General features: G+C 56.5%; 3 protein-coding genes across 5 annotated transcripts; 1 reads left to right on the forward strand and 2 right to left on the reverse strand.

The window, feature by feature from the left end:
- CDK2AP2 (cyclin dependent kinase 2 associated protein 2) lies at window positions 1-2,464 on the reverse strand. Of its 2 annotated transcripts, none has more exons than XM_035013416.1 (4): window positions 1,507-2,464; window positions 1,102-1,202; window positions 889-1,021; window positions 1-523 (listed from the first exon to the last, which is right to left on the reverse strand). In XM_035013416.1, the coding sequence occupies exons 1-4, from the start codon at window positions 1,586-1,588 to the stop codon at window positions 456-458; spliced, it is 384 nt and encodes a 127-aa protein (XP_034869307.1). In that variant the 5' UTR covers window positions 1,589-2,464; the 3' UTR covers window positions 1-455. The 2 variants fall into 2 exon arrangements, with proteins under 2 accessions (XP_034869307.1, XP_034869308.1); XM_035013417.1 differs by having other exon boundaries at window positions 1,365-2,464.
- Window positions 2,465-8,157: 5,693 nt separating this feature from the next.
- On the reverse strand, window positions 8,158-12,331 carry CABP2 (calcium binding protein 2). Of its 2 annotated transcripts, XM_035013414.1 has the most exons (7): window positions 12,219-12,331; window positions 11,467-11,637; window positions 10,821-10,851; window positions 9,932-10,066; window positions 9,338-9,447; window positions 9,076-9,223; window positions 8,158-8,265 (listed from the first exon to the last, which is right to left on the reverse strand). In XM_035013414.1, exons 1-7 carry the CDS (start codon window positions 12,273-12,275, stop codon window positions 8,240-8,242), a joined length of 678 nt encoding a protein of 225 aa, XP_034869305.1. In that variant the 5' UTR covers window positions 12,276-12,331; the 3' UTR covers window positions 8,158-8,239. The 2 variants fall into 2 exon arrangements, with proteins under 2 accessions (XP_034869305.1, XP_034869306.1); XM_035013415.1 differs by lacking the exon at window positions 11,467-11,637 and having other exon boundaries at window positions 9,926-10,066.
- A 6,674-nt stretch (window positions 12,332-19,005) lies between these two features.
- On the forward strand, window positions 19,006-21,729 carry GSTP1 (glutathione S-transferase pi 1). The gene is made up of 7 exons (XM_035013412.1): window positions 19,006-19,021; window positions 19,141-19,176; window positions 19,575-19,681; window positions 19,795-19,882; window positions 21,028-21,131; window positions 21,213-21,320; window positions 21,484-21,729. Coding segments are annotated over exons 1-7 (633 nt in total). The 5' UTR covers window positions 19,006-19,020; the 3' UTR covers window positions 21,673-21,729.
- The last annotated feature ends 1,867 nt before the right edge of the window (window positions 21,730-23,596 follow it).

Below are 23,596 nucleotides of genomic sequence, written 5' to 3' on the forward strand. Positions count from 1 at the left end.
TGAGAGAACAACTCCAAATTATCTTTTATTTATACAAAAAGGGCATATTTAGCAAAAGACACTGAAAAAAGAGTCGCTATGGCCCAGGAGACAAGGCAGGGAGGTGAGAGGCCTTCGGAGGCCCTGCTAGGGGAGGAGTCTGGGAAAAGTGGTGAAAAGTCCTGGGTAAGTGCTGAGTGGTGGGGGCCACAGAAAGGAGCAAGCTCCAGTTGGATCAACACTGTTGGCAGGTCATGGGTGGGACTCACAGCGACCTCGCTACTAACTCTTGAAAGAGTCCCAGTCAGTGCTGTCGACTGAAGTGAGAGCCCCCCTGGTTCCTGGAGGGCACCCACCAAAGGACACAGGACAGGAAGCCCAGGTTGGGAAGTGCAACTCGGGGTGAAGGCCAGGGAGAAGCAGGTGCTCTGCAGTGGCCAGGAAAGGTCCAGACTCGGTGGCGGAGTTGCGTCCTGTTACGTGCGGGCGTTCCGCTCTGTCTCTGCCAGGCATTCTCTGACTAGGGCCCGGGCATGGATGATGCCTGAGGTGGGGATGGGCAAGTAACATACAGTGGCCCTCCACAGTCCCACCCCTGCCCTCCACAGGAAGACCCCTCCCTCCGCACCCCCTTTCCTTTCAGTGAAAGGGACCAGGACTATAATCTAATGAGGGGCCTAACGAGATTAGCGGCTTGGCTAATCCTCACATTTGTCCCGTTGAAAGACAAATGCCCTGGCTCCTTCCCCGAAAACGAGCTCAATTTCAATTCAATTCAAAACACCTCTGGATAGTGACACCGGCCCTTGTCTAGGCTTGGCTCAAGTGGCCTCCAGATGTCCTTCCTTTCCTAAGGAAGGACTGTCCAGTGTTAGTCTCCTGAACAGGGAGGGTGGAGGCCTCACTTACCTCTCTTCAGGCGCTCCATGGCGCTCTTGCTGCCAGCATAGGTAGGCCGGATCTCTTTGCCCATCTCCTCTATGACCGATAGCAGGTCCGTGTAGGTGCTCTGAGAACCCTGGGCTCCGGGTGGCTTCATTGCCTATGTCAAAAAAGGACAGGACAATGAGTTCAGGCCCCGAAGGGACCTCCAGTCCCCATCCATAGGCAATCCCCACTCACCTGCACATAGCCCATGGAGGGCGGTCCAAAGTCGTTAAACAGGGGTCTGAAAGGGGCAGCGGCTCCCGGCACCGAGCCTGATGGCGATGGGACACTTCCGGCTGCAACATGCGCGAGTAAGAGGTCAGCGCGGGGCCGGGACGCCTCCTCCCAGCGTTCCAAACCCCCGACCGGATTCGCCCGATTCCCTCCGAAGGGATGCTTCCAGGCGCTCAACTTCAGGGGCAAACCCCTCCCCCTGCGCTCCACCAACTAGCCCTTACGTGACCACGCCCACTTCACAGGCCAGCAAACTGAGGCTCAGCGAGGGTAGGCGGCAGGCCCAATGTTGCAGAACTCAGGCCGTCTTCTCTTCGAGACCTCGACCACCCGGGCAGACGAGCAGGGGTAGAGCTGGATCCTCACCTGTAGGTACCGGGGTACCGGGCCCAGGGGTGCTGGAGCCGGGGGTGCTGCTAGGGGCGGGGGCGATGGGTTTGTAGGACATCCCCAACTCTTGGGTGCGGCGGACGCCGGCCGGCCGCTCCTCCGGGGTTGGCTGCTTGGCCGCTCAGCCGCGCTCTGATTGGTAAACCGGCCGCACGCCCCTGGTAAATAGAGCTCAGGCCGGAAGGGCGGGCGAGCACCAATGCTCTCTCACTCCCGATTGGTGCGCCAGGACGTCACTCGGGCCTCCTCATTGGCCGAGACCGACCCCAACAGGCCGCAACCGCTGCTGATTGGTCTCCGCCTTTCGGACCTCGCACCTGTCTGCTCCGGATTGGGCGGTAGCTGACGCCTTACGCAATTGGCGAGTTCGCGGTCCGGGCCGGCGCGCTCTCAATCCGATTAGTCCCAAGGCCCGAGAGGCGGGGCCTCGGAAGCCGGGACCCGGGTCTGGTCGGCCGAGGTTCGCGCGGAGGGGTCTTCCCGGCGCGGGCGTCGCCCTCACGCTTCGCTCGCGCTGCTTTGCACGTCAGCTTCGCACTGCCTGGTGTCGGTCCAGCTGGGCCTGCTATCGCTGCCGCCGCCACCACCGAGCGCGCCTTTCCACCGCTCTGAGTGCCGGAGGACGCAGGGCTTTGACGTTCGGAGCCCTGCGTCTCACCCCGTGCGCTTTTACGTCACCTTTCACCGGTTCAACAACCTTTCCCCGGTCTGCGCATGCGCCCTCCTAAAGCCTTCGTTTGTTCCTATGGCAACGGATCCCTCACCAACGCTACCACCGCGCCTCTACCAATTTGCCTCGTCCTCCGGTCCAGGCTGATGTTAGATCCGATGGCGACCTCAAAGACCCCTCAACCTGTCCCCCAAGACTCCGAACCTGTGCCTCATACTGACAACAGCAGGAACGCTCACCTCCGTTGAATACTCACCGCACCCCGGGCCCTGTGCCAGACTGATCTTGGGTGAGAGCACCGACTGGAGTTAGGCTGATGGTTCGGATCTCATACCGCCCCCATCAGCGATTTCCTCTTGGGCAAGTTACTCACCTCAATATGCTTGGGTTTCCCCATCTTTAAGATGCGGACGTTAATAATAACTATCTTGCAGGGTTGTTGTGTGGATAAATGAATATTCATAAGGAGCTTGTTTCATTGTCCTCTTTACTGTCCATTTCTCCATCCAGACCCCTCCCCTCAAATCTCATTCCTCACAACCCTAGATCTTAGACTCTCCTCCAAACGGTAACCCTTTCTGCCGGGCTACTTCTCAAAACTTCACTGGCCTTGTGTACCCATCATGCCCCAGGTCTGTAGATTTTCCTCATCTCCAGGACATTCATTCATTCATCCAACAGACATTTTCTTTTTCTCTCTCTCTCTCTCTTTTTTTTTTTTAAAGATTTTATTTATTTATTTGAGACAGAGAGGATGAGATACAGAGAGCATGAGAGGGAAGAGGGTCAGAGGGAGAAGCAGACTCCCTGCTGAGCAGGGAGCCCGATGCGGGACTCGATCCAGGGACTCCAGGATCATGACCTGAGCCGAAGGCAGTCGCTTAACCAACTGAGCCACCCAGGCACCCTCTCTCTCTCTCTTTTTTAAAAGATTTTATTTTATTTATTTGAGAGAGACAGAGCGAGAGCACGAGCAGGTGGGAGGAGCAGAGGGAAAGGGAGAAGCAGACTCCCCGCTGAGCATCAGGGAGCCCGATGGGAGGCTTGATCCCAGGACCCTGAGATCATGACCTGAGCCAAAGGCAGACGCTTCACCGACTGAGCCACCCAGGTGTCCCAACAGACATTTTCTGACTCCATCCTCCATCCCAGGCCTTGTGCCGAACACTGATGATATGGAAATAAACTGGCCATGGCTTCTGTCCTCAGGGAGCTCCTAGTCTCAAGGAGAGACAGACAGGAAAGCAAAGACACACTGTACGGTATTAGACAGTGTGGAGACTGGTAGAGGATGCATTGGAACTTAGAGGAAGGAGCCTGCTTGGGGACATCACAGGAGTCTTCCCAGAGGAGGTGGCATTCAATTGGTGAATGAACAAGTAAACTGTGATATATCCACAAAATGGACTATTTATTCAGCGATGGAAGGAAATCATCTAGCCATGAAAAGACACAGATAGGCATTTTACTAAGTGAAAGAAGCCAGTCTGAAAAGCCTGACAGTCCAGAAAAGACAGACGTATACATAAGGTAAACAAATTACTGGTTGCCAGGGGTGGGAGGGATAGAATTAAATGGGTAAAACGGGATTTTTTTTTTTTTTACGACAGTGGAACTATTTTGTATGATACTGTAATGGTGAATACAAGCTATTAAGCATTTGTCATAAAGAGTAAACTTTAATGTATGCAAAATTAAAGAAATCATTGAGGAGGTCAGGGGACCCCAGGAGGGAACGCAGAATGTGACAAAAGAATCTAGCTGTATCATAAATGAATGAGACAGCTTCACTGAAGGGGTGGGAGAATAAGGTGCTAATCTGGAAATGAGTGGAGTCTGTAAGAATGAATGCGAAGGAACTGCAAGTAAGCATGTACTCTAGTTGGTGAAGTGGTTTCCCTGGCCTATGGGTTAACAATTCTGAAACCACTGCACACATATGCCAGAATTGAAAATTAAGTCAATTAGGATGGAGGAGTTCTCGTTGTTGGAATGAGAAGTGACGGGTAAGCAAGGGGAGGAGGCTAGCCTGATCCATGTGATAATGGGTTGGAATTGGAGACATCAATATGAACCCTTGTTTATTTATTTATTTTTAAAGATTTTATTTATTTTTTTGAGAGAGAGAGAGCATGAGAGAGAGAGCATGAGAGGGGGGAGGGTCAGAGGGAGAAGCAGACTCCCTGCCGAGCAGGGAGACCAATGTGGGACTCGATCCAGGGACTCCAGGATCATGACCTGAGCCGAAGGCAGTCACTTAACCAACTGAGCCACCCAGGTGCCCCAATATGAACCCTTGTTTAGCTCAATATAGATACAGTCAGTTGCATAGAGAAATATTTAAAAATTGTATATACACAGATTAGCGTACATACATATCTCCTCTATCTGCTGAGAGGGCCTAGAAGCAACCTAGCACCCAGGTCTTGGTTTCTAATGGCATTCTCCAATAAAATGAACCAGAGTTCCTTGGAGAAATGGCTAATTCTAAGACTGGGGCAGGAAATACACAAGATAATCCTATAGCATCTTATAGTACCAAAACGTAAGAAAATGCTAAAAATACAAAAAACAAAAACCCCCAAAACCCCAAATGCCACCATGATGGGTATATGCCAAAGGGACACAGGAGCCAGCTGAAAGGCCTCTCAGTGGCCAAAGCTGGAGCCATTTGAAAATTTAAAGTGTTGGATTATAACTTGTACAAAATAAATACCTATGAGCCCAAATATATATATATATTTGAATAAAGGGAGAGAAGAGACAAATCTATATAGAATAATTCCAAGTAGTTTGTGTAGATACTCTGCCCTTAATAAGGTAGATTATAACCCCTACCCCTTCAGTGTGGGCTGTACATAGTGACTTTCTTCCAGAGAGTGGAGTACATAATGGGAGAAAGAAAAAGTAATTTTATAGTGTAGAAATGTGACACACACACTACCTCACGCCGGGTGATCAAGGTCCACATCAATAGTGATGTCATGTTGATAGTCTGCACCCTTAATTGGATGGCTTGAGAAGGGCACTTGACCTCTGTGGTCATCCTCCTGCCAACCCATTAACCCCAGACTAATGAGAGAAACATCAGACAAATCCCAATTTAGGGATGTTCTATAAAATACCTGAGGAGTCGTACTTAAACTGTCAAGATCATAAGGAAACAAGGGAAGTCTGAGAAACTATCACAACCAAGAGGAGTCTGAGAAGACATGATGCCTAATGTAATGTGGTGTCCTGGATGGTATTCTGGAAGAGCAAAAGGATAATCAGGGAAAAAATGATGAAATCTGCATAAAATATGGGCCTTAGTTAATAACAGTGTGTCAGTTTTAGTTCATTAACTGTGACAAATGTACCATTCTAATGTGAGATATTAATAGTGTGTGATGGTTAATTTTAAGTGTCAACTTGCCTGGGTCACAAGTGTCCAGATAGTTAGTCAAACATGATTTTGGGTGTGTCTGTGAGGGTGTCTCCGGGTGCAATTATCATCTATTGAATTGGCAGAGTGAAGATATGGCCCTTCCCGTGGTGGGTGGGCCTTATCCAATCAGTTGAAGACCCGAATGGCACAAAAAGGCTGAGTAAGAGGGAACTTCACCTGCCCGACTGTTGAGCTAGGACATCAGTCCTCTGCCCGCAGACTAGAACTTACACCATCAACTTTTCTGGTTCTCAGGCTGTCGGGCTCAGACTGGAACCGAACCTCCAGTTCTCCTGGGTCTCCAGCTTGCTGATTGCAAATCTCTTTTTTTTTTTTTTTTAAATATTTTATTTATTTATTTGACAGAGAGAGACACAGCGAGAGAGGGAACACAAGCAGGGGGAGTGGGAGAGGGAGAAGCAGGCTTCCCGCAGAGCAGGGAGCCCGATGCGGGGCTTGATCCCAGGACCCTGGGATCATGACCTGAGCCGAAGGCAGACGCTTAATGACTGAGCCACCCAGGCACCCCTGATTGCAAATCTTGGGACTGCTCAGCACCCATAATCACCTGAGCCAGTTCCTTGCAATAAATATCTTTACGCACACTACACACACACACACACACACACACACACGTATCTCCTGTTGGTTCTGTTTCTCTGGAGAACCTTGACTAACACAGGAGAAGCTGACCGAGGTGGACTGTATACAGGAACTCCCTGTACTATCTTCAGGATAATTCTGTAAGCCTAGAACTGTTCTAAATAACAGAAGTGGATGCGATACCATGATGTGGGTGACGGTTACCTGAGCGCACACACATGTAAAACTCATGAGCTGTACACTTAAGGTTTATACACCTTATTGAATGCTATCATCAGTAGTCAAACTATTTAAAGGGGACTTAACGTAAATCTGACTTTCCAGCTTCTTTTGGAAAATCAGAAGATCTCAGAGCTCCGGCCTGCTTCATCTGGCAACAGTTGCTGGGGTTGGGTGGCAGGTGCCCCCTTTAAGCAGAGAAGGGGCTCTTAACTTGGCACAGTCTCTGCCTACTCACTGTTCCTTCCTGGCCCTGCTCCCAGCTCCAGCAGTTACCTTGTTGGGACCTTCCGGGCCAGCAGCCTTTTTGGGGTAGAAGGGCACGTTTGGTGCCAGCAGATACACGGCAGCCAATTAAGACCATCCCATCGTCGCCTCCCGCCCCTGCCCCAACCGCAGAGCCTGCCAGGCTGGGAGCCAGGGGGCAGTGGGATTCTGGTCTTCCTGCGACACACTTCCATACTACCCCCAGCCCCTGCGGAGGGGACAGACATCTCAGGCAGCAGTGCCATCTGGGCCGGCCGGCGGAGGGTGGTGGGAGCGAGGGTGGACCACAGCTCCCAGAGAGAGATCCCGTAATTGAGTATTAGGATTAATTGGGATCTGCCGGGCGAGTGAGTGGTGCTGAGGCTGCTGCAGCCAACCCTGGCACCTCGGTGTCCAGGCTCTGGGCTGTGCGGGACACCAGTAACCGCCCGCCTTCTCCGTCCCAAGGCCATCTTGTTGGCAGCGGGGATGGTGAAGCCCAGGCAGGGGCGCTGAAAGCTCCCGCCCCTTCTTGACCAGGAGGTCAGGGCTCCCCTCCCTCCCGGTGGGCAGGCACAGCAGCGGGTCACGCAGCGCTCTGCAGAGCAGGTGTTTGCTGCAGCTAGGAGAGCCTGAGGCCCGGGGCCTCCCTGACTCCGAGGCACCCTCTCCCGTGCACTGGAGCCAGGGGGTGAGTCCCACCTCCGCTTCGTCCTAATTGTGTGTGACTCTATGCCAGCCCTCATCCTCCCAGAGCCTTCTGGTGCTGGGAGCAGGGGCCGGATTAACCTGGGGACAATGGGGGGGGGGGTCACGACCCTCCTGAACAGGAAGAGTGTGACGCAACGCAAGTCACACTTGGGGAAGAAGAATCTGGCAGACATGCCAGGGCATGTGTCACCCTGGGCCTGGCAGGAGCCTTTTTTATAGGATGAGGGGCCGAGTGCATCCCAGCTCTGGGAGAAGCAGGTGGCGTTTCTTTTTTTTTTTTTTTTTTTTAAGATTTTATTTATTTGACAGAGAGAGACACAGCGAGAGAGGGAACACAAGCAGGGGGAGTGGGAGAGGGAGAAGCGGGCTGCCCGCTGAGCAGGGAGCCCGATGCGGGGCTCCATCCCAGGACCCTGGGATCACGACCCGAGCCGAAGGCAGACGCTTAACGACTGAGCCACCCAGGTGCCCCGCAGGTGGCGTTTCTTGACACTTGCTCTGGGATGGGCCCAGGATCCAGAAAAGGCCCTTGTCCACCTGGAGTTCACAGTCGAGGGGTCTTACAGCCCAGGACCTAACTTTTGGGGGCCAAAGACTGGGTCCTCCAGGGTACAAAAGTGAGAGGTAAAAGCCATCTCCCCAGGCCCCAAGATACTTTATTGTTAGAGAGACAGGGATGGGCATGGGGGCTTGGTGAAGCAGTGGGGGTGAGGGCAGGCCGGGGTGTTACACACAGGCAGGGTAGGAAGGAGAGGGGGAGGGTCATTTGGAGGCAGGGGGCTTCCTGGCTGTGGTCCCAAGTCCTGTCTGCTGCCTCCAGCTTCTGTGCAGGCTCAGCGAGACATCATTCGCACAAACTCTGCCAGGACAAAGCCAAGGTTGCAGGTCTGCTCTCTGGAGCCCAATCGCTGTGAGACCAATATACTGGCCTTGAGGTGGGAGGGAGTGCGGTCCAGGGCGGGGCCTGCAAGGGAGTCTTCTTCTTTTTTTTTTTTTTAAAGATTTTATTTATTTATTTATTAGAGAGCGAGCGAGAGAGAAACAGCATGAGAGAGGAGAGGGTCAGAGGGAGAAGCAGGCTCCCCGCCGAGCCGGGAGCCCGATGTGGGACTCGATCCCAGGACCCTGGGATCATGACCTGAGCCGAAGGCAGTCGCTTAACCAACTGAGCCACCCAGGCGCCCAAGGGAGTCTTCTGAATCTGGTAGGGAATAGGCCTTTGGGCTAAGAAGAGGGGCTTTGTTTTATGGGGAAAACAAAAAACAAAAAAACAAAACCCTTGTAACTAAACCTATTTCCCTTTTTGCTTTGGCTGCTAGGAAGCTCAGGAACAACTTTGGGGCCTACTTTGGAGAATTTCTACATACTGATTTTCCTTGGCTTCCTATTATTATTTAACCCTTGTTTTCGCCCTGTGGGAATCCAGCATAGAGCAAGAACTGGGTTCTGGTCAGCTCGCCTGGCTTCACATCTTGGCTCCATCCACATCTTTTGCTAAGCATTCACACTTTCCCAAGAATTAACTTTCTTGTCCTGCTTATGGGGAGAGGACATAGAGTGCTCAGCCCGGGGTCTGGCACGCAGTGACAATGCTCCTTTTATCCTTTCCTTGCCCGTTAAAAACCTCCCAGGGCGTGTGGCACTGAGCGCGGAGGGTGGCGGGTGGTACCTTCAAAGTCCACCAGGCCATCCCCGTTGAGGTCAATGTCATGGAGGATCTCGTCCACCTCCCGCTGGCTGAGGCGCTCCCCCAGCAGGGCCTTGAGGGCTGCTCGCAGCTCAGCCAAGCTGATGCAGCCGTCCCCGTTGGTGTCAAACTGTGGTGGCGTTGGTCGTGGTATTGAGTCCCCGATCGAATCATTCACTCACTCAGGCCTCACTCACAGCAGACCCGCGGCCCCCCGCCTGCCCTCCAGCCCCAGTGGCCGTACCTCCCGAAAGGCGTCCCGTAGCTCCCGGACGCCAATCATGTCTGCTGTCTCTGCCAGCAGCTTGGGGCCCATCAGCTCCACAAAGTCTTCAAAGTCCACCTTTCCACCACCTGGGGGCCATGCCCATCAGAGACCCCAGCAATCAGGGACCCCTGCCCAGCCCTGGCTCCCCCCGCCCGCCTCTCCTGGCCTCTGGCCCTCTCCCCTGCCCCACAAAGTGGGCCCTTCCCTCTTGAGGGGGCCCAAGCTGGATCATCGGTGTTTTCTGGTGGTTTTTCTTAATTTTCCTGAAGACTTTGGTTGGGTTTAAGTCCTGGCTCCAATGACCTGGCTCTGTGACCTTAGCCAAGTCACTTAAGCTTCCAGAGCCTCAGTTTCCTCATGTTAGAAATGGGGATAATGGTCCTTGCCTTCCCAACTTGTAGGGGATGGTGAGATTCTTCAGAGGCAGAGAAAGTGCCTTGAGAATGAGCAGGGTCCTGGGCTCTGGGGGCCGACTTGTGTGGGCACCTGCCTTCCCCGGGTGGCCCAGCTGCTTGAGCCATGGCCATGGTCTCTGGAGGACTGGGGGTGGGGCAGGTCTGAGGCACATACTGATTTGCTGTGAAATCTCAATGAGCTCCATCTCAGTGGGCATGTAGCCCAGCGTCCGCATGCAGGCGCCCAGCTCCCGGTAGCCGATGTAGCCGTCCCGGTCTCGGTCAAACTCCTGGAAGGCCACCTGCAGCTCTGCCGGGCAGGGCGGGGTCAGCTCCTCCCACACGTCCCCCGGGACCCCAGCCTGGACCAGCACACCCTTCTTCCTTTGGTCTAATCACTTCCTCCTTGTAAACATCAGTTTCTCTGCCACTTGAGCATCTTGGCACATGCTATTTCTTTAATTCATTCTTTCAACAAATATTTAAGGAGCACCTACTATGGGCCAAGCTCTGCCCTAGGTACTGGAGATATGGCAGGAAGGGAGGGAGGGAGGCAGGGGAGGGAAAGGAAAGGAAACAATCCCTAACCTCATGGAGCTCACGTTCTGGAACACTCTACCCTCTTCTGGTCCTTATGTCACCTACTCAAGAAAGTCTTCCCTCTACATTGGGTCCCCTCCAGCCCATTTGTTCATTTCCTTGAGAGCACTTCGCACCATTTGTACTAACAGTTCACTTATTGACATCTGTCCCCGGAGGACATGGGCCACATCTGTCCAGTTTGCCCCCTTCCCCAGGGCTCCCGGCACAGGGCCAGGCACACGGTAAGCACCCAGGAGGTGTTTGTCGAGTGAACAAATATGAAAGTGGCTCTTGACCCGCCTGGCAGAAGAGATCTGGGAACTGGCAGCTGGGGGCTCTGTCAACCCCTCCCCGTTCAGTGGTCCCCATCTCCTCGATCTCCCGCAGCCTCCTCCTTGCCCCTACTTCCTCCTGGAGACTAGCTGAGGCCCCACCCAATGCCCACCCCTCTGGAGACTCTAGTCTTTTCAAAAACCCTTTACCTTCGATCTCCTCTGGCCGCAGCTCCCGGTCCTGGGGGGCACAGAGAGGTTAAGAATTCCCTGGACCACCCAGGCACCTGCACCCCTTCCTCTGGTTCTTGGGCCCCCCCACTCAGCACCCCCAACGGGGTGGGCAGGGCCTGTGTCTGTCTGACACTGCTCAGACCTGCTCCTACCCATTTCTGCTGACTGGCCTGGGTGTCTTGGGCCCCCCCTTCCCTGCCCCCTGCCCAGATCTTTCCCAGGGCCCACCTCCTGCCCCCACCCTCTTGTAGGGCTCAGAGCTCCATTTGCCAGAAGTGGATCTGGGGTCGGGCAGAACCTCAGACTTGGCCCCGGGGACCTCAGTGTCATTGTATGTCTCTTGTTCTCTCTCTGTCCCTCTCCTGGAGGCCCTGCAGCCTCCCTGCCCACCCCCTTGGTGGCTGTCTCTGAGGTTCTCCGGGTCTCTCTCTGTCCTCTCCTCTCTCATTCCTGGCGTGTCTCCCTGGGTCTTCCCCCTGTTTGATCTTGTTTCTGTGTCTCCACTTTTCTTTGCCCCACCCCCTGGATCAGTGTGCCTTTGCTCCGAAGACCCCACTCCATCCTCTCCCCCCTACTCAAGGAGAGGCAGAGAGGAGGCGAAGGCAGGGGCGGCCGTACATACGAGCTGGGTGGCGGCGATGCTGGGCCGCAGGAAGATGCAGGCGGGCCCCACCAGGCTGTTGAGCACCGAGTAGCCCTGGATGCCCGGCCCTGGGCCCCCCTGCTCCTCAGGGCCGGGCCCGGGGCTGTGGCGGGAGCCCCCTGGGGGGGAGCTGGGCCACTGCCAGTGGTCCTGCAGCAAAGCCAGCTATGAGCTGGGGTAACGGCCCCTCCGCCCTCGTTTACCAGCCTCTCCCGTCTTTGGAACCCGGCCCAGGACAGTGAGGGCTCTCACCCATCAAAACCCGGCCCAGGACAGTGAGGGCTCTCACCCATCAACACTCTAGGCTTGAAGTGTCCATCCCCTTATTGTTCAGTTGGGCTAACCGAGGCCCCCCGAAAAGGAAGGGACTGGGCCAAGGTCACTCAGAAAGCTGGTGGCGGAATGGGACCTGGAGCTCAAGCTCTGCACGTCCCATCTCTGACTAGCAGAGGGCAGGGGCAGCCGGCACAGGCAGCTGGATGGGCAGCTGGGGGGCCTGATGAGCTTGGCAGGGAAGGCCCAGCGGTCCTTGGGAGGGGCTAGAGTCTGGGGCCTTCCCCGGGGAAATCTGGATTGGTCTAGGGCAGTGGGAACCAGCCCCTCTATCCCCCTGCCATGCTCTATCTCTAACCCCAGCCCAGCCCTCACACGGGGCTCTGCCCACCCCACCTGACCCTTCCAGGCTACAGCCTGGTCTCCTGGCCTTGGCTTCTCCCCCTTAGCCGTCCTACCTTAGGGCCCCGGTGTCGAGGCCACTTGGCACAGTTTCCCATGGGCTCCTGAACCATGCCAGGCCTGGAGTCCTGGGGGCAGCCCAGGCCTGGGCCTCAGTGGATGCTGTGGGCTCCTACCAGCCCCCAGCTGCTCCCAGTGAGAGTCTGGGAGCACTGCAGGGGATTTTCCTAGGGTTTTGTGGGGAAGATTGGGAGCGGGTGGGCAGGCGGGGAGCCCTGGGCACGGGGGCTTGGGTCCTAATCCAGGATTATCTCTGAGCATCTCTGCTGGTGAGGGGGGCCACTCAGGACCCAAGGCCCCCTGGAAGGCACAGCCTCCCTGTGCTCACTCCTGAGGGTCTTCCAGATACCACCTCTCCAGCGCTTTCTCCCCCAACCCCTACCCGTAATCTCCCCCAATCAGTAGAGATTTAATGTCTTCAGAAGCAGGGCCTGGACCTGGGGGGAGGACATCAGGTGCCTGGTGTGCCGGGGAGGGCTGGGACACCAGCCCTCCGTATGGACTCGGCACACCCTCCCTCTACTCCCTGTCCTGAGAGGAGGCAATCTTGGCCCAGTCCAGGAGGTTCCTGCCCCTCCCTGCCAGGACCCTTGCTCTCACCTTGGAGCACCTGCCCACCCTGGCTGCCCTCGGCACCCCTGCCTGGCCCTTGTACTCAGGTGAAGAGTGGAAGGGGGCCAACTCTGGGAGCTGTGGGCTGGATGCAGGGCTCAATGAGGGCAGAAGTGGGCAGAGACACCAGCCTCCTGGGCAGCTGACAGACCCACGGAGCCCTCCATCAAAATGCACGTTCCGGGTCCCCTCCCTGAGCTCTGCCCTGGATCTGTCCTACAGGGCCCTCGTTAGAGTGTGGGGTCCCCGCTGTTCCCTCATGGTGCCCTCAGATGCCCCACACCCCTGTCCCCTTTACCTGCCCGTAGGCCGCCTGCACCTGGGCCTCCAGCTCCCTGAGGAGTGCCCGCCTCCTGGTGGCTGCTGGGCTGGCAGGAGCCTGGCTGGGCCCGGGAGTGCCCTCAGAGGGGCTGGGGTCCCCCGCGGGGAGACTGCCATCTGCCTGGCCCTGGGGAAGGGCCATGGAGACGGGGGCTTGGGGCCTCCTGCTCCCACTCTGGTCGCCCAGTTCCTGTGGGAGGGTGGCTTAGTGGGCAGCTGTGGGTGGGGTCCCACAGGGTCCCTGCTACTCTTTTCTCTGTTCCTCTCTCCACAGGCCCAGGGCCCCCAAATCCTGTAGCTTTCCTAGCTCCCCAAGCTGCTTACACAGTCCCTCCCCCAATCCACCTGCCTCCAGCCCCATGCTGGCCACAGACTGAGCCCTGGGCACCCCCCACCCTGGGCCGCCCTTGCAGACCCCCAGCTGCCTGGTCTTTGCAACCCCCATGCTCGCTTCCCTGCTGTTCTGTCTTGCTCACTGCCCCCTCTGCCCCCTCAGCCCTCAGCTCTGTGTCTATCCCACCTGCAGCCCCATGCCACTCCCTGCGCCCTGCTGACATCTGTCCAGCTGTGTCTCTGTGGGTCTCTCTGACCGCACATGCCCATCTCTGTCCTTCCCTCCCTCGATGGCATGAGAATCTCTCTCACATTGGTCTGTCCGTCTTTCTGTCTGTCCACCCTTGCTCTTCCTATTCTCCCCACCATCCCCCCTCCCAGGATGACTCCTGGGTTCTGGAAAGACAGCCCCCCCCCAACTCGAGCCTGCCCCCAGACATGCCCCCTTCTCCCCACCCAGAGCCCCAGGGCAGCTCTGAACCCCCCCACCTTCTACCAGCACCTCCCACCTACCTTCTGCTGACCTCCAACCTCTTGCTCCTCAGGGTGAAATGTGGGGCTGGGCCAGACAGCCCCCACTGGCCTCTTGTGCCCCTTTGTTATGCCCTCAGCCCTCTTCCTGCCCAGCTGCCTGGTCTTTGCCTCCCACAATGAGGTCAGTTGTCCTGCCCCAGCTCTGCTCCAGGCCCCTCATGATTTATTCACCTGCTCCCTGCGCCAGCCTTTGTCTGAGGGAAACAGATCCCGCCAGACACCTGCCACCCGAGCTGGTGGCTCTGGCCTTGCTCAGCCACACGAGCTGGCCACCCATTCATGTATTCCTTTTGCAAACATCTGAGGCCAGCTGGGACTGAGCCTCAGGGGCTATACAGACTGGGTCTGTCCTGAGGGTCCTGCTCCCAGGCACATCGAACTCAGGAAAGGGCCACAGACAGTCTCCAGGTGCTTGGGAGCACTGGCCCAGACAACAGGGGGGCTTCATGGAGGAGAAGAGAGGATGGGGCAGCCTTTTAGGCATTGCCTACTAAGGTTTAACCCGTGCTCAGCCTTGGATGAGCGCTGGGACCCCAGCAGGGATCAACTGTGAATGTGGAATGTTCCAGGAACTGGCATCCAGCAGGGTATGTTAGGTAGAGGCCCTCAGGAGGGAGGCAGAAGTCAGTAGCCCCTGGAGAGGGTATGGGTGGCAAGAGGCCAGAGAAAATTTCAGAGGGGCTGTATCTTCAACAAGCGTCATGGAGTACCTACTATGTGCCTTCCCGGGTGTTGGGAACCAGTCCCTGCCTCCTGGAACCTTCCAGCCAGTGGGGGATGCACATTCAGCAAGCCCAGAATGACTATGGAGGAGAACAGGCTGTTGAGGGGGAAGAGAATGAGACCTTGCTGTGACAGGGGCTGAGGATGTGGCGTGGGAGCCAAGACCAGAGAGATGGTGGGAGTGACCACCTGAAGGGAAGGGAGGCCAGCAGGCAGAGGGAGCAGCCTCCAGCCCTGAGCATGGCTGAGGATCTGAGGAAGGGTCAGGATTCAGAAGTGAGCGGACGCCGGCCAAGTGGCCAAGGGTGGGAAGGGCTCCTTGTGACCACTCAAGTTGATCACTTGAAGGTTCAGCCTTCCCCAACCTGCAACCTTCCTGTCTGCCCTCAGGGTTTCGCCTCCTCCTGGAGGCCAGAAGGGTACTACATCCCAGGCAGCATTGCAAGCATCCTTCAGACGCAGGAATTCTAGCATTTTCTGCAAGATCTTATAGAAGGCCTACAGGCTGGGATTTCCCTGTGTGCTGTGTGGCCCTCAGCAAGGTATTTCACCTCTCTGAGCCCCAGTTTCCTTATCTGGAAAATGGCGGTTGACCTAGGCCTCCTGGTACCTTTGTGAAAATTAAGTAAAAGACCTAGCAGGTTCCTGGCACATAGGAAGGGCTCAAAAAATGGTGGATGCCACGTGTGACGAATGAGCCTGTGTCCAAATGACCATCTAAGAAGGTGGGAAGTGGGAGAAATGTGTGCCCCAAAGTATAAGCCCAAGTAGTGGGGGCATAAACTGGTCAGAGTATAGTGGATAAAAGTGTTTTGCATCAAGAAGCAAAGCCTTTGTATCTAGGTGGAAAAAGTCCGGCTTGGAAACCCTTCCTCACTTGTATTCAATTAACGACATACTAGGGTATTCATTTTGATGCCCTTGACTTGCCCAATCCAACTTAGCCAAGCTGGAGCTCCAGCTCCAGTGCCTAGCATGTCCACGTGGATCAGTGGTTGACAGACATGGATGGATGGATGGATGGACGGACAGATAGGCAGCTGACTGGATGGAAGGATGGGTAGATGATTTGATAGGCTAGTTGTTAAATAGTTGGTAGATGGATGGATAGACAGGTGGAGGATGGCTGGGTGGGTAAATGGGTAGCTAGATGGATGGAGAGATAAGTAGGTAGATGTTCTGATGGACTGCTGGTCAAACGTTTGGTTGTTGGATAGGTGGACGATTGGATAGATGGGTATATAGATGGACAGACAGAGAGATGGATGGAGGTAGATAGATGGCTGGGTGGATGGACTGCTCATGAAGGCTTTATATTCTTCATTGAAAGAGTCAATTAGAATGGAGACCATATCTTACCTATTGTGGTGTTTGCCATGATGCCTAGCCCACTCATAGCCTGATACATACTAGTCAGTGTGTGAATGAAACCTTGTGTCTATCTCTTCCAGTCTGAGCTGTGATTCTTCTTTTTATAAAAAAAAAATTATTATTTAAGTAGGCTCCACACCCAGCTTGGGACTTGAACTCACAACCCCGAGATCAAGAGTCGCATGCTCCACCGACTGAGGCAGCCAGGCAGCCCTGAGCTATGATTCTCCTGATGGCAAAGAAGATGGCTCCTTCTCCACCCTGTTCCCCACAAGTCACCCCAGGCTTGGCACACAGAACCATGTAGAGATACTATTTCACACTCACCAGGATAACTAAAGTGAAAAAGACAGTAGCAGTGTTGGTAAAGACGTGGAGAAGTTGGGGCCTTTGCAGGCTGCTGTTGGGTTTACAAAATGGTACGGCCACTTCGGGAAACAGTTTGGCAGTTCCTCAAAATGAGCTACCATGTGATCTAGCAAGTCCACCCCTGGGTATGTACCCAAGGGAATTGAAAGCATAAATTCCTGCAAAAATTTGCACACAAATGTTCATAGCAGCCTGACTCATAAAAGCCCCAAAGTGAAACAACCCAAATGTCCATCATTGAAGGAATGGGTAGACAAAATGTGTATGCTCATGTCACGCAATATTACCCAGCTGTAGACAGGAATGATGCACTATTTTTTTTAAAGATTTTTATTTATTCATTTGAGACACAGAGACACACACACACACAGAGCATGAGCAGGGGGAGAGGCAGAGGGAGAGGGACAAGCAGGCTCCCCCCTGAGCCAGGAGCCTGATGTGGGGCTCGATCCCAGGACCCTGGGATCATGACCTGAGCCGAAGGCAGACGCTTAAGCAACTGAGCCACACAGGCACCCCAGGAATGAGGCACTGTTACACACTATGACATACATGAACCCAAAAACATTCTGCAAAGTGAAAGCAGCCAGATCCAAAAGGCTACAGAGTGTATGATTCCAGTTATATGAAATACCCAGCATAGGCAAATCCATAGCAACAAACTAGATTAGTGGGGTTGGGAGGAGGGGCATGAGGAGTGACTGCCAATGGGTACAGGGTGTTTTTGGGGGGGTGATGAAAATGTGCTGGGACTACTTAGTGGTGATGGTTGCACAACACTGTATATACTAAAACCACTGAATGTACACTTTATAAGGGTGAAATCTAAGTAGCAACAAAGCGGTTTGTTTATATTTTTAAAAACTGCCAAAGACAGGTGCTGATATACACGTGGACTGGAGGTGCGGGGATGGGCACAGGGAGGTTCCTGGCCCACTGGGCTGGGAAAACTGTGCTTTTGGACCCCAGCGGAGGAAGCCCCGGGGTGGCCACGGAGCTAGGCCACGGAGCTAGTCCACCGACTTGCCTGGGGAGCCAGAGGACTGTGGGTAAAAGCAGCCCCCTGGAACACCACCGAATAGTGCCGAGCTGAGCTGGGAGACAGCCTGAGTGTGATGGCTGGAGGGTGTGAGCTGGCAGGAGGCTGGCCCACTAGGCAGGGAGGGGTCTCCCAGGCCTTTGATGCTTGTGTGCAAAGGGAGGGCATGAATGTTCCAGGCCAGAGCAGGTGAATGAACCTCTGTGAACCTTGGTGTCCTCATCAGTATAATGCGAACAAGGCTCCCTCCCTCTCAGGATGTGTGGAGATGAAATGAGACCATTTTCATGAAAGCTCTTTGTAAGCTGCTAAGTGCCGGGCAGATGTTCCTCCAGCTGTGAGTCAGGGATAGAACCCAGTCCTGGCCCCACCTCCCCCACCCCTCCCAGCCCCAGGCAGCTGTGGGCTCAAATGAGGCTAAGGGATGCTGCTGATTAGGCACTTTTGGGTTTCCCCCCCAGGCTTTAGGTGGGTACTGCCCCAGGGAAAGATACCTTCCTCTCTCCTGGTGGCTCTGACAGGAAAAACTGGCTGAGAGACGTCTGGTTCAGTCAGGCTCCAGTTCCCGGGGATGACCACCACCCCCACTGAGACATCCCTCAACCCCTGCCCCCACCCAGGAAGGGGCAGCCGGAAGTGGGCTGGGGGTGCCATCAAGGGCCCCGCAGGGAGGCAGGCACTGGGCTCTGCCTGGAAGAACACAGCCCCCCTCAGGCCCAGGAGGTCCTGCCCATTTCAGTCTGTCTGTCTTTCCATCCACCCATATCCCCAGGTCCAGTTGGTATTTGAAGAGTGCGTTAGCACTTAGACTCAGACAAAACATGGTTTGGAGATAACAAGCCTTTGCAGAAGAAAGACTGAGGGTTAAAAGTGAGGCCCCTGAAGCTGGCCAACCCTGGCTCTAAGTCCTGTTGCCTAGCTGTGTGACCTTGAGCAAGTCACTTAACCTCTCTGGGCTTCAGTTCCTCCTCTGTAAAATGAGGATCAGAACAATACCAAGTCCTCGGGTGGTAATCTCTGTAAAGTCCTCGACACAGTCCTCAGTCCCTAAGGGTTTGCCGTAATTATTATTCCGGAGAGAGGAGGTGTAAATGGATATGCCTATCGAAATTGCACTCATTCATGCAAGAAGCATTTAATGAGCACCTACTGTGTGCTGGTGCTGGGGACCCAGCAGCTAGCTGGGGACTCAGACCCGGCCGTCTGGGGGCCCTGAGCAGTTCTGTGGGTTTGGGTGTGGCCTGGATGCTGGTAGTTGCTGTGTGATGCTGAAGTCAGTACCCTTCAGGCAGGGTACACGGCGCGGAGGTGCAGGTGAGCCTGTCCGGCCCTGCCCCCGCCACACCCAGCCTTGCCCAGGGCCAAGCTCCGCTCAGGGACTCGGTGCATTCCTGGGTGGGGCGAGAAGGGGGGGGTGTGTGGAACAGACCATAAATATAAGACCACTGGGCTCGCCGCCACTTCCTGCTGCTTGCTCTTCCACGTCACCGCGACCTAGTGAGTAGGGTCTGCACCACGCTGGGGGCGGGGGGCAGGACCCAGGCTGAGCCACCCCCTTCTCGGTGCAGCTCCGTGGGGGGATCCTCTTTCACGCCCTGTCTGTTTGTCTCTCCTAGTGCCGCCCTACACCATCCTCTACTTCCCCACCCGAGGTGCGGGCCCTGCTCCTTCAGGAGGGCGAAGGGCACAGGCGGAGCCAGGCCGCCCGCCCAGGCTGCTTCCTGGGGTCCCGCCGAGGCCGGAGGCTGGACAAGGCGTCTCGGGTCGTGGGGCGGGGCCGGGAGGGCGGGGGCGGGGCCAGGTCCGGCTTTCCCAGGGCCGCATCCTCTCGGTGTCCTGGCTGGCTTCACTCTGTCCGCATCCTGCGGCACCATGGGCTGGGGTCTCCGCCTGTCTCCCTCTCCATGGTCTCCACTGTTCCTCCGTGGCTTATCTCTTCAGCAGGCTCTGAAGCTTCTGTCCGGTCCCCACACTCCTGACCCCCTCCCCAGGGCGCTGTGAGGCTGGGGTCTCTGCACACATCCCCCCACCCCGTTCTCCCCTCCCCCAGGGCGCTGCGAGGCCATGCGCATGCTGCTGGCTGACCAGGGCCAGAGCTGGAAGGAGGAGGTGGTGACCAAGGAGAGCTGGCTGCAGGGCCCGCTCAAGGCCTCCTGTGTGAGTGACTGCGCCCTGGCAGGGGGCAGGTGCTGGGCCTTCGTGGGGCAAAACCAGGGTGGGGGGCAGCTGAGCTCAGCGTCTCTTACTGACCCATGCCACGCCCTCCCCAGCTGTATGGGCAGCTCCCCAAGTTCCAGGACGGAGACCTCACCCTGTACCAGTCCAATGCCATCCTGCGACACCTGGGCCGCACCTTTGGTGAGTTCTGAGGTCATGGGCAGTCCAGTCCTGCAGAGTACCCGATGGGTCCCACGTGGATGTCCTGAGAACCAGAAGTCCTCCCGCATGGAGGACAGGCCAGATGACCCTAAAAGAAGGGGCAGGGCCTGGGTTAGGAGAGCTCTGCCAGCCAGATGGTGCCAGATGCATTCACGGTGCCCGTTTCCCAGAGGACAACTCCGAGGAGGCCGCCAGCCCCCGCATATGTGCTGGTGTAGGCTAGAGGCCACTTAAGGTGTGTCCAGTAGGCCTCCTGCCCATTTTTTCCTGTTTTGGCCTCTCTTGAATCCAGAAAACCCATGCTCGCAGTGAGCAAGCCTGTGGCCTTGTTATAATGGTGGCAGGCACATGGCTGAGAGAGGTAGCTGCCTCTTTTTTGGCTAACTTTGGGGGGTCTAGACCAGCTCTGGGTCCCAGCAGGATGTGGCAATCAGGGAAGGGGACAGAGGAGTCACAGCCAGGCCAAGCCTGCCCTGACCTCTGTGGGACCCAGGGCGGGAGGACGAAGGCCTCTGACCACGGCTTGCCACCTTGTCCTGCCCCTGTGCTCTCCTGTGCTGCACATGGACCCACCAGTCCCCACAGCCCAGTGCTGTCCGGGCACCACAAACAGCTGCCCCTCCGGCCCAGGGCACGTGCACCAGAGGCTTGGTTCGCCCTTGCAGGGGGACAGATCTGGGGAAGGGAGCTTGGGGCCATTTGGGCAGGGAATTCCTGAGTCTCAGAACGGGACTTAGGATGTGACCGCGAAGGGGCATGGTCCTCAGCTGGGCATGTCCCCTTGGGCTCTTTTTTTTTTATTTAAGATTTTATTTATTTATTTGAGAGAGCACGAGAGCTATATAGAGCAAGTTGGTGCTTGCAAGCGGTGGGAGGGGCAGAGAGGGAGGAGGAGGGAGAAGTAGATGCCACACTGAGCTCAGAGCCCTATTCAGGGCCTGATCCCAGGACCCCCAGATCACGGCCCAAGCTGAAATCAAGAGTTGGTCACCCAACCGACTGAGCCCTCTGGGTTTTTGGAGATGGGAGCGGCAGGGCTGGGCAGAGCGGGCCTTCCCAATCGAGGGACCTGGGCACCCCATCCTGAGCCCTGAACCTGATCCACTGCCTGGCTGCTGACCCAGGGCTCTACGGCAAAGACCAGCGGGAGGCGGCGCTGGTGGACATGGTGAACGATGGCGTGGAGGACGTCCGTAGGCACTGCAGCCGGCTCATCTACCGGAGCTACGTAAGCACTCAGGGCTGGGGCCCGGGAGCTCACCCAGGCCAAGCATGCTGGGGGCTGCCACTGGATCACTGCCCTTTGCAGGAGGAGGGCAAGGCCAAGTATTTTCAGGAGCTGCCGGGGCACCTGAAGCCTTTTGAGACCCTGCTGATCCAGAACCAGGAGGGCCAGGCCTTCCTTGTGGGCGACCAGGTGAGTGCTGGGTCCGGCCCGTGGTAGATCCATTTCTCAGAAGGGCACACTGAGGCCCAGAGGGGAGCCACGGCAGGTTCGCTGGAGCAGCCAGGGTCCTGGCTCCCTGCGGCCCCTCCTCTTCTGACCCTGCTCAAGCCCTCTTCTGACCTCTGTCCTGCAGATCTCCTTCGCCGACTACAACCTGCTGGACCTGTTGCTGAATCACCAGGTCCTGGCCCCTGGCTGCTTGGACTCCCACCCTCTGCTCTTGGCCTATGTGGCGCGCCTCAGAGCCCGGCCCAAGCTCAAGGCCTACCTGGCCTCCCCCGAGCACATGAACCGCCCTGTCCATGGAGCCCAAAAGATATGAGCCCCTTCAGCCTCCCCTGGGACAAAGCCTGGCCTTTGGAACCAATAAACACCAAAGAGGAAAGCTGTGCTGTGGTCCCTGAGGGGCTGGAGGGCACAGGGGACCCCCTGCCCCTTCCCAGGCTGTCTCGGGGAGGACGAGGGTCGGGCTGGGCGTCCGGGCCCTGGAACAGAATTAGGCGCCTGGAGAATTATCTGCCAGGAGACAGAGCAGTTCCAGATCCAGACAGAAAGATGAGACCCTAAGCCTTGAGGATCCACCCCAGAGGACTTCTGCAGGAGGGAGGTGCCCTCACCGGGGGCAGGTGTGATGGCCGCCACCTGGGGAACCCCATCAGTCTGAGAGAAGGGCAGCCATGAATGTGGCGAACAGTCGCTGACATCTCAGCCACAGTGTGGGCACACAGTCGGAGGCTATGTGCACATGGACCCTAGTAAGTGACGCATACCCTCGGGGGTTTCGCACGAGCATCAGTGTGGCTCATTCTCCGGTGGTGCCAGGGGTCACCCCCAGGTTGGTGCGGCAGGTGGCCAGCAGGGCCCAGCAGGTGTGTGGCTGAAGGCAAGCCTGGAGCTCCTGGTGGCCCGGCTGCTTGGGGACGGAAGGAGGATGCACGATCCCCCTCAGCTCCGGAGAGCCTCTGTCAGCCGCCGGTGGGAGTGTCCTGCCACCTGCCCATCCTAGCCCATCTGTCCATCCTGAAAAGCTGTGGCCGCCTCCTGCTTGGCTCCCCCAGCTGGCCTGCACCTCCTATGAGCTCATGGAGCAAGGTGGAGTCGGACAGTTCCAGACTGCCAGGCACTCCTTGCTGCCCTGCAGACAAAGTCCACAGCCTGACGAGCCTGCCAGGCCTCCGCTCGTAAGAACTCTCCACCCTCCAGAACATTCCCCCCGCCCCGCCCTGCCCACTTCACCTGCTGCCCCTCCCTGCCTTGGTCCCTGCGATCCCTGCCAGCACTCCCGACCCGCTCACTGCCCACCACCGCTGGCTCCACTCGGGGGGCATCCTGGCCTGCCCAGTTATCTCCCCTCAAACCACCCTCCTGTGAGGTCAGAGATCAGATCTGGTTCCTTTCTGTCCCCCTGTCCCCGGGTGAGGTGGCTGAATCCGCTTTACCTGTCAGAATCCATGTGCCAACGCCAGCAAGGGCGGACTGCTTTGGCAGCGAGCTGGCGCCCATCAGCCCAGTCGGTCTGACTGGTGTCTTCCATCAGAGGCCTGCCTGAATTCACAGGCCTGGTGCCCCGAACCCCCGCCACCGTGCTGGCCCTGTGTGGGGACTTAGTTATCTCATCTAACCCCCTCAAGGGAGGAAACCCAAACTCAGAAGAGTGAGGCAGTAAGTCGACTTGTCCAAGGCCACACGGCTCAAACAGGAGAGGCAGAGTTCAAACCCAGTCCGAGGGACTCCCAGGCTTCTCAGGGGTGGTCCCCGGCGAGACGTGGGAGAGAGTTGGGGGCCAGAGGGGAGAGCAGGAGGCCAGTGCAGGGAGCAGGAGTGACCCAGGAGTCGGCAGGTGCCAGAGGCTAGCTGAGGCGCCTGGGGGAGTGGGCAGGGACACTGGCCTCCCCCGTAGAGGACTTGCTGGCCACAGGGAGGACTAGGAGTTGATCCCAGCGCACTGGGGAGCCACCGCAGGCTCCACCTTGAGCAGGAAGATGACGTGAAAGAGGACATGGAGGAAGAGTAGCCCCAGTGCTCAGGAGGCTGTGGGAATCGTGGAACTCAATACCCTCACCCTACAGATGGGAAAACTGAGGCCCGGAGAGGGGTTCACTGAGGAAGGCGGGTATGACATTCCCAGGCTGGAGGCCTGGCTGCCCCTCAGAGGAGCCCGTGCTCAGTGGACTTCAAGCAGAGCCTCGTGCGGGGAGTCTTGTGTGCTTTGGGTTTGGGGGGCCGGTTGGCAGTTTGGGTTTCTA

The sequence above is a fragment of the Mirounga leonina genome, unplaced genomic scaffold, assembly GCF_011800145.1.
Source record: "Mirounga leonina isolate KUSES-001 unplaced genomic scaffold, KU_Mleo_1.0 Mir_166, whole genome shotgun sequence".
Lineage (NCBI taxonomy): Eukaryota > Metazoa > Chordata > Mammalia > Carnivora > Phocidae > Mirounga > Mirounga leonina.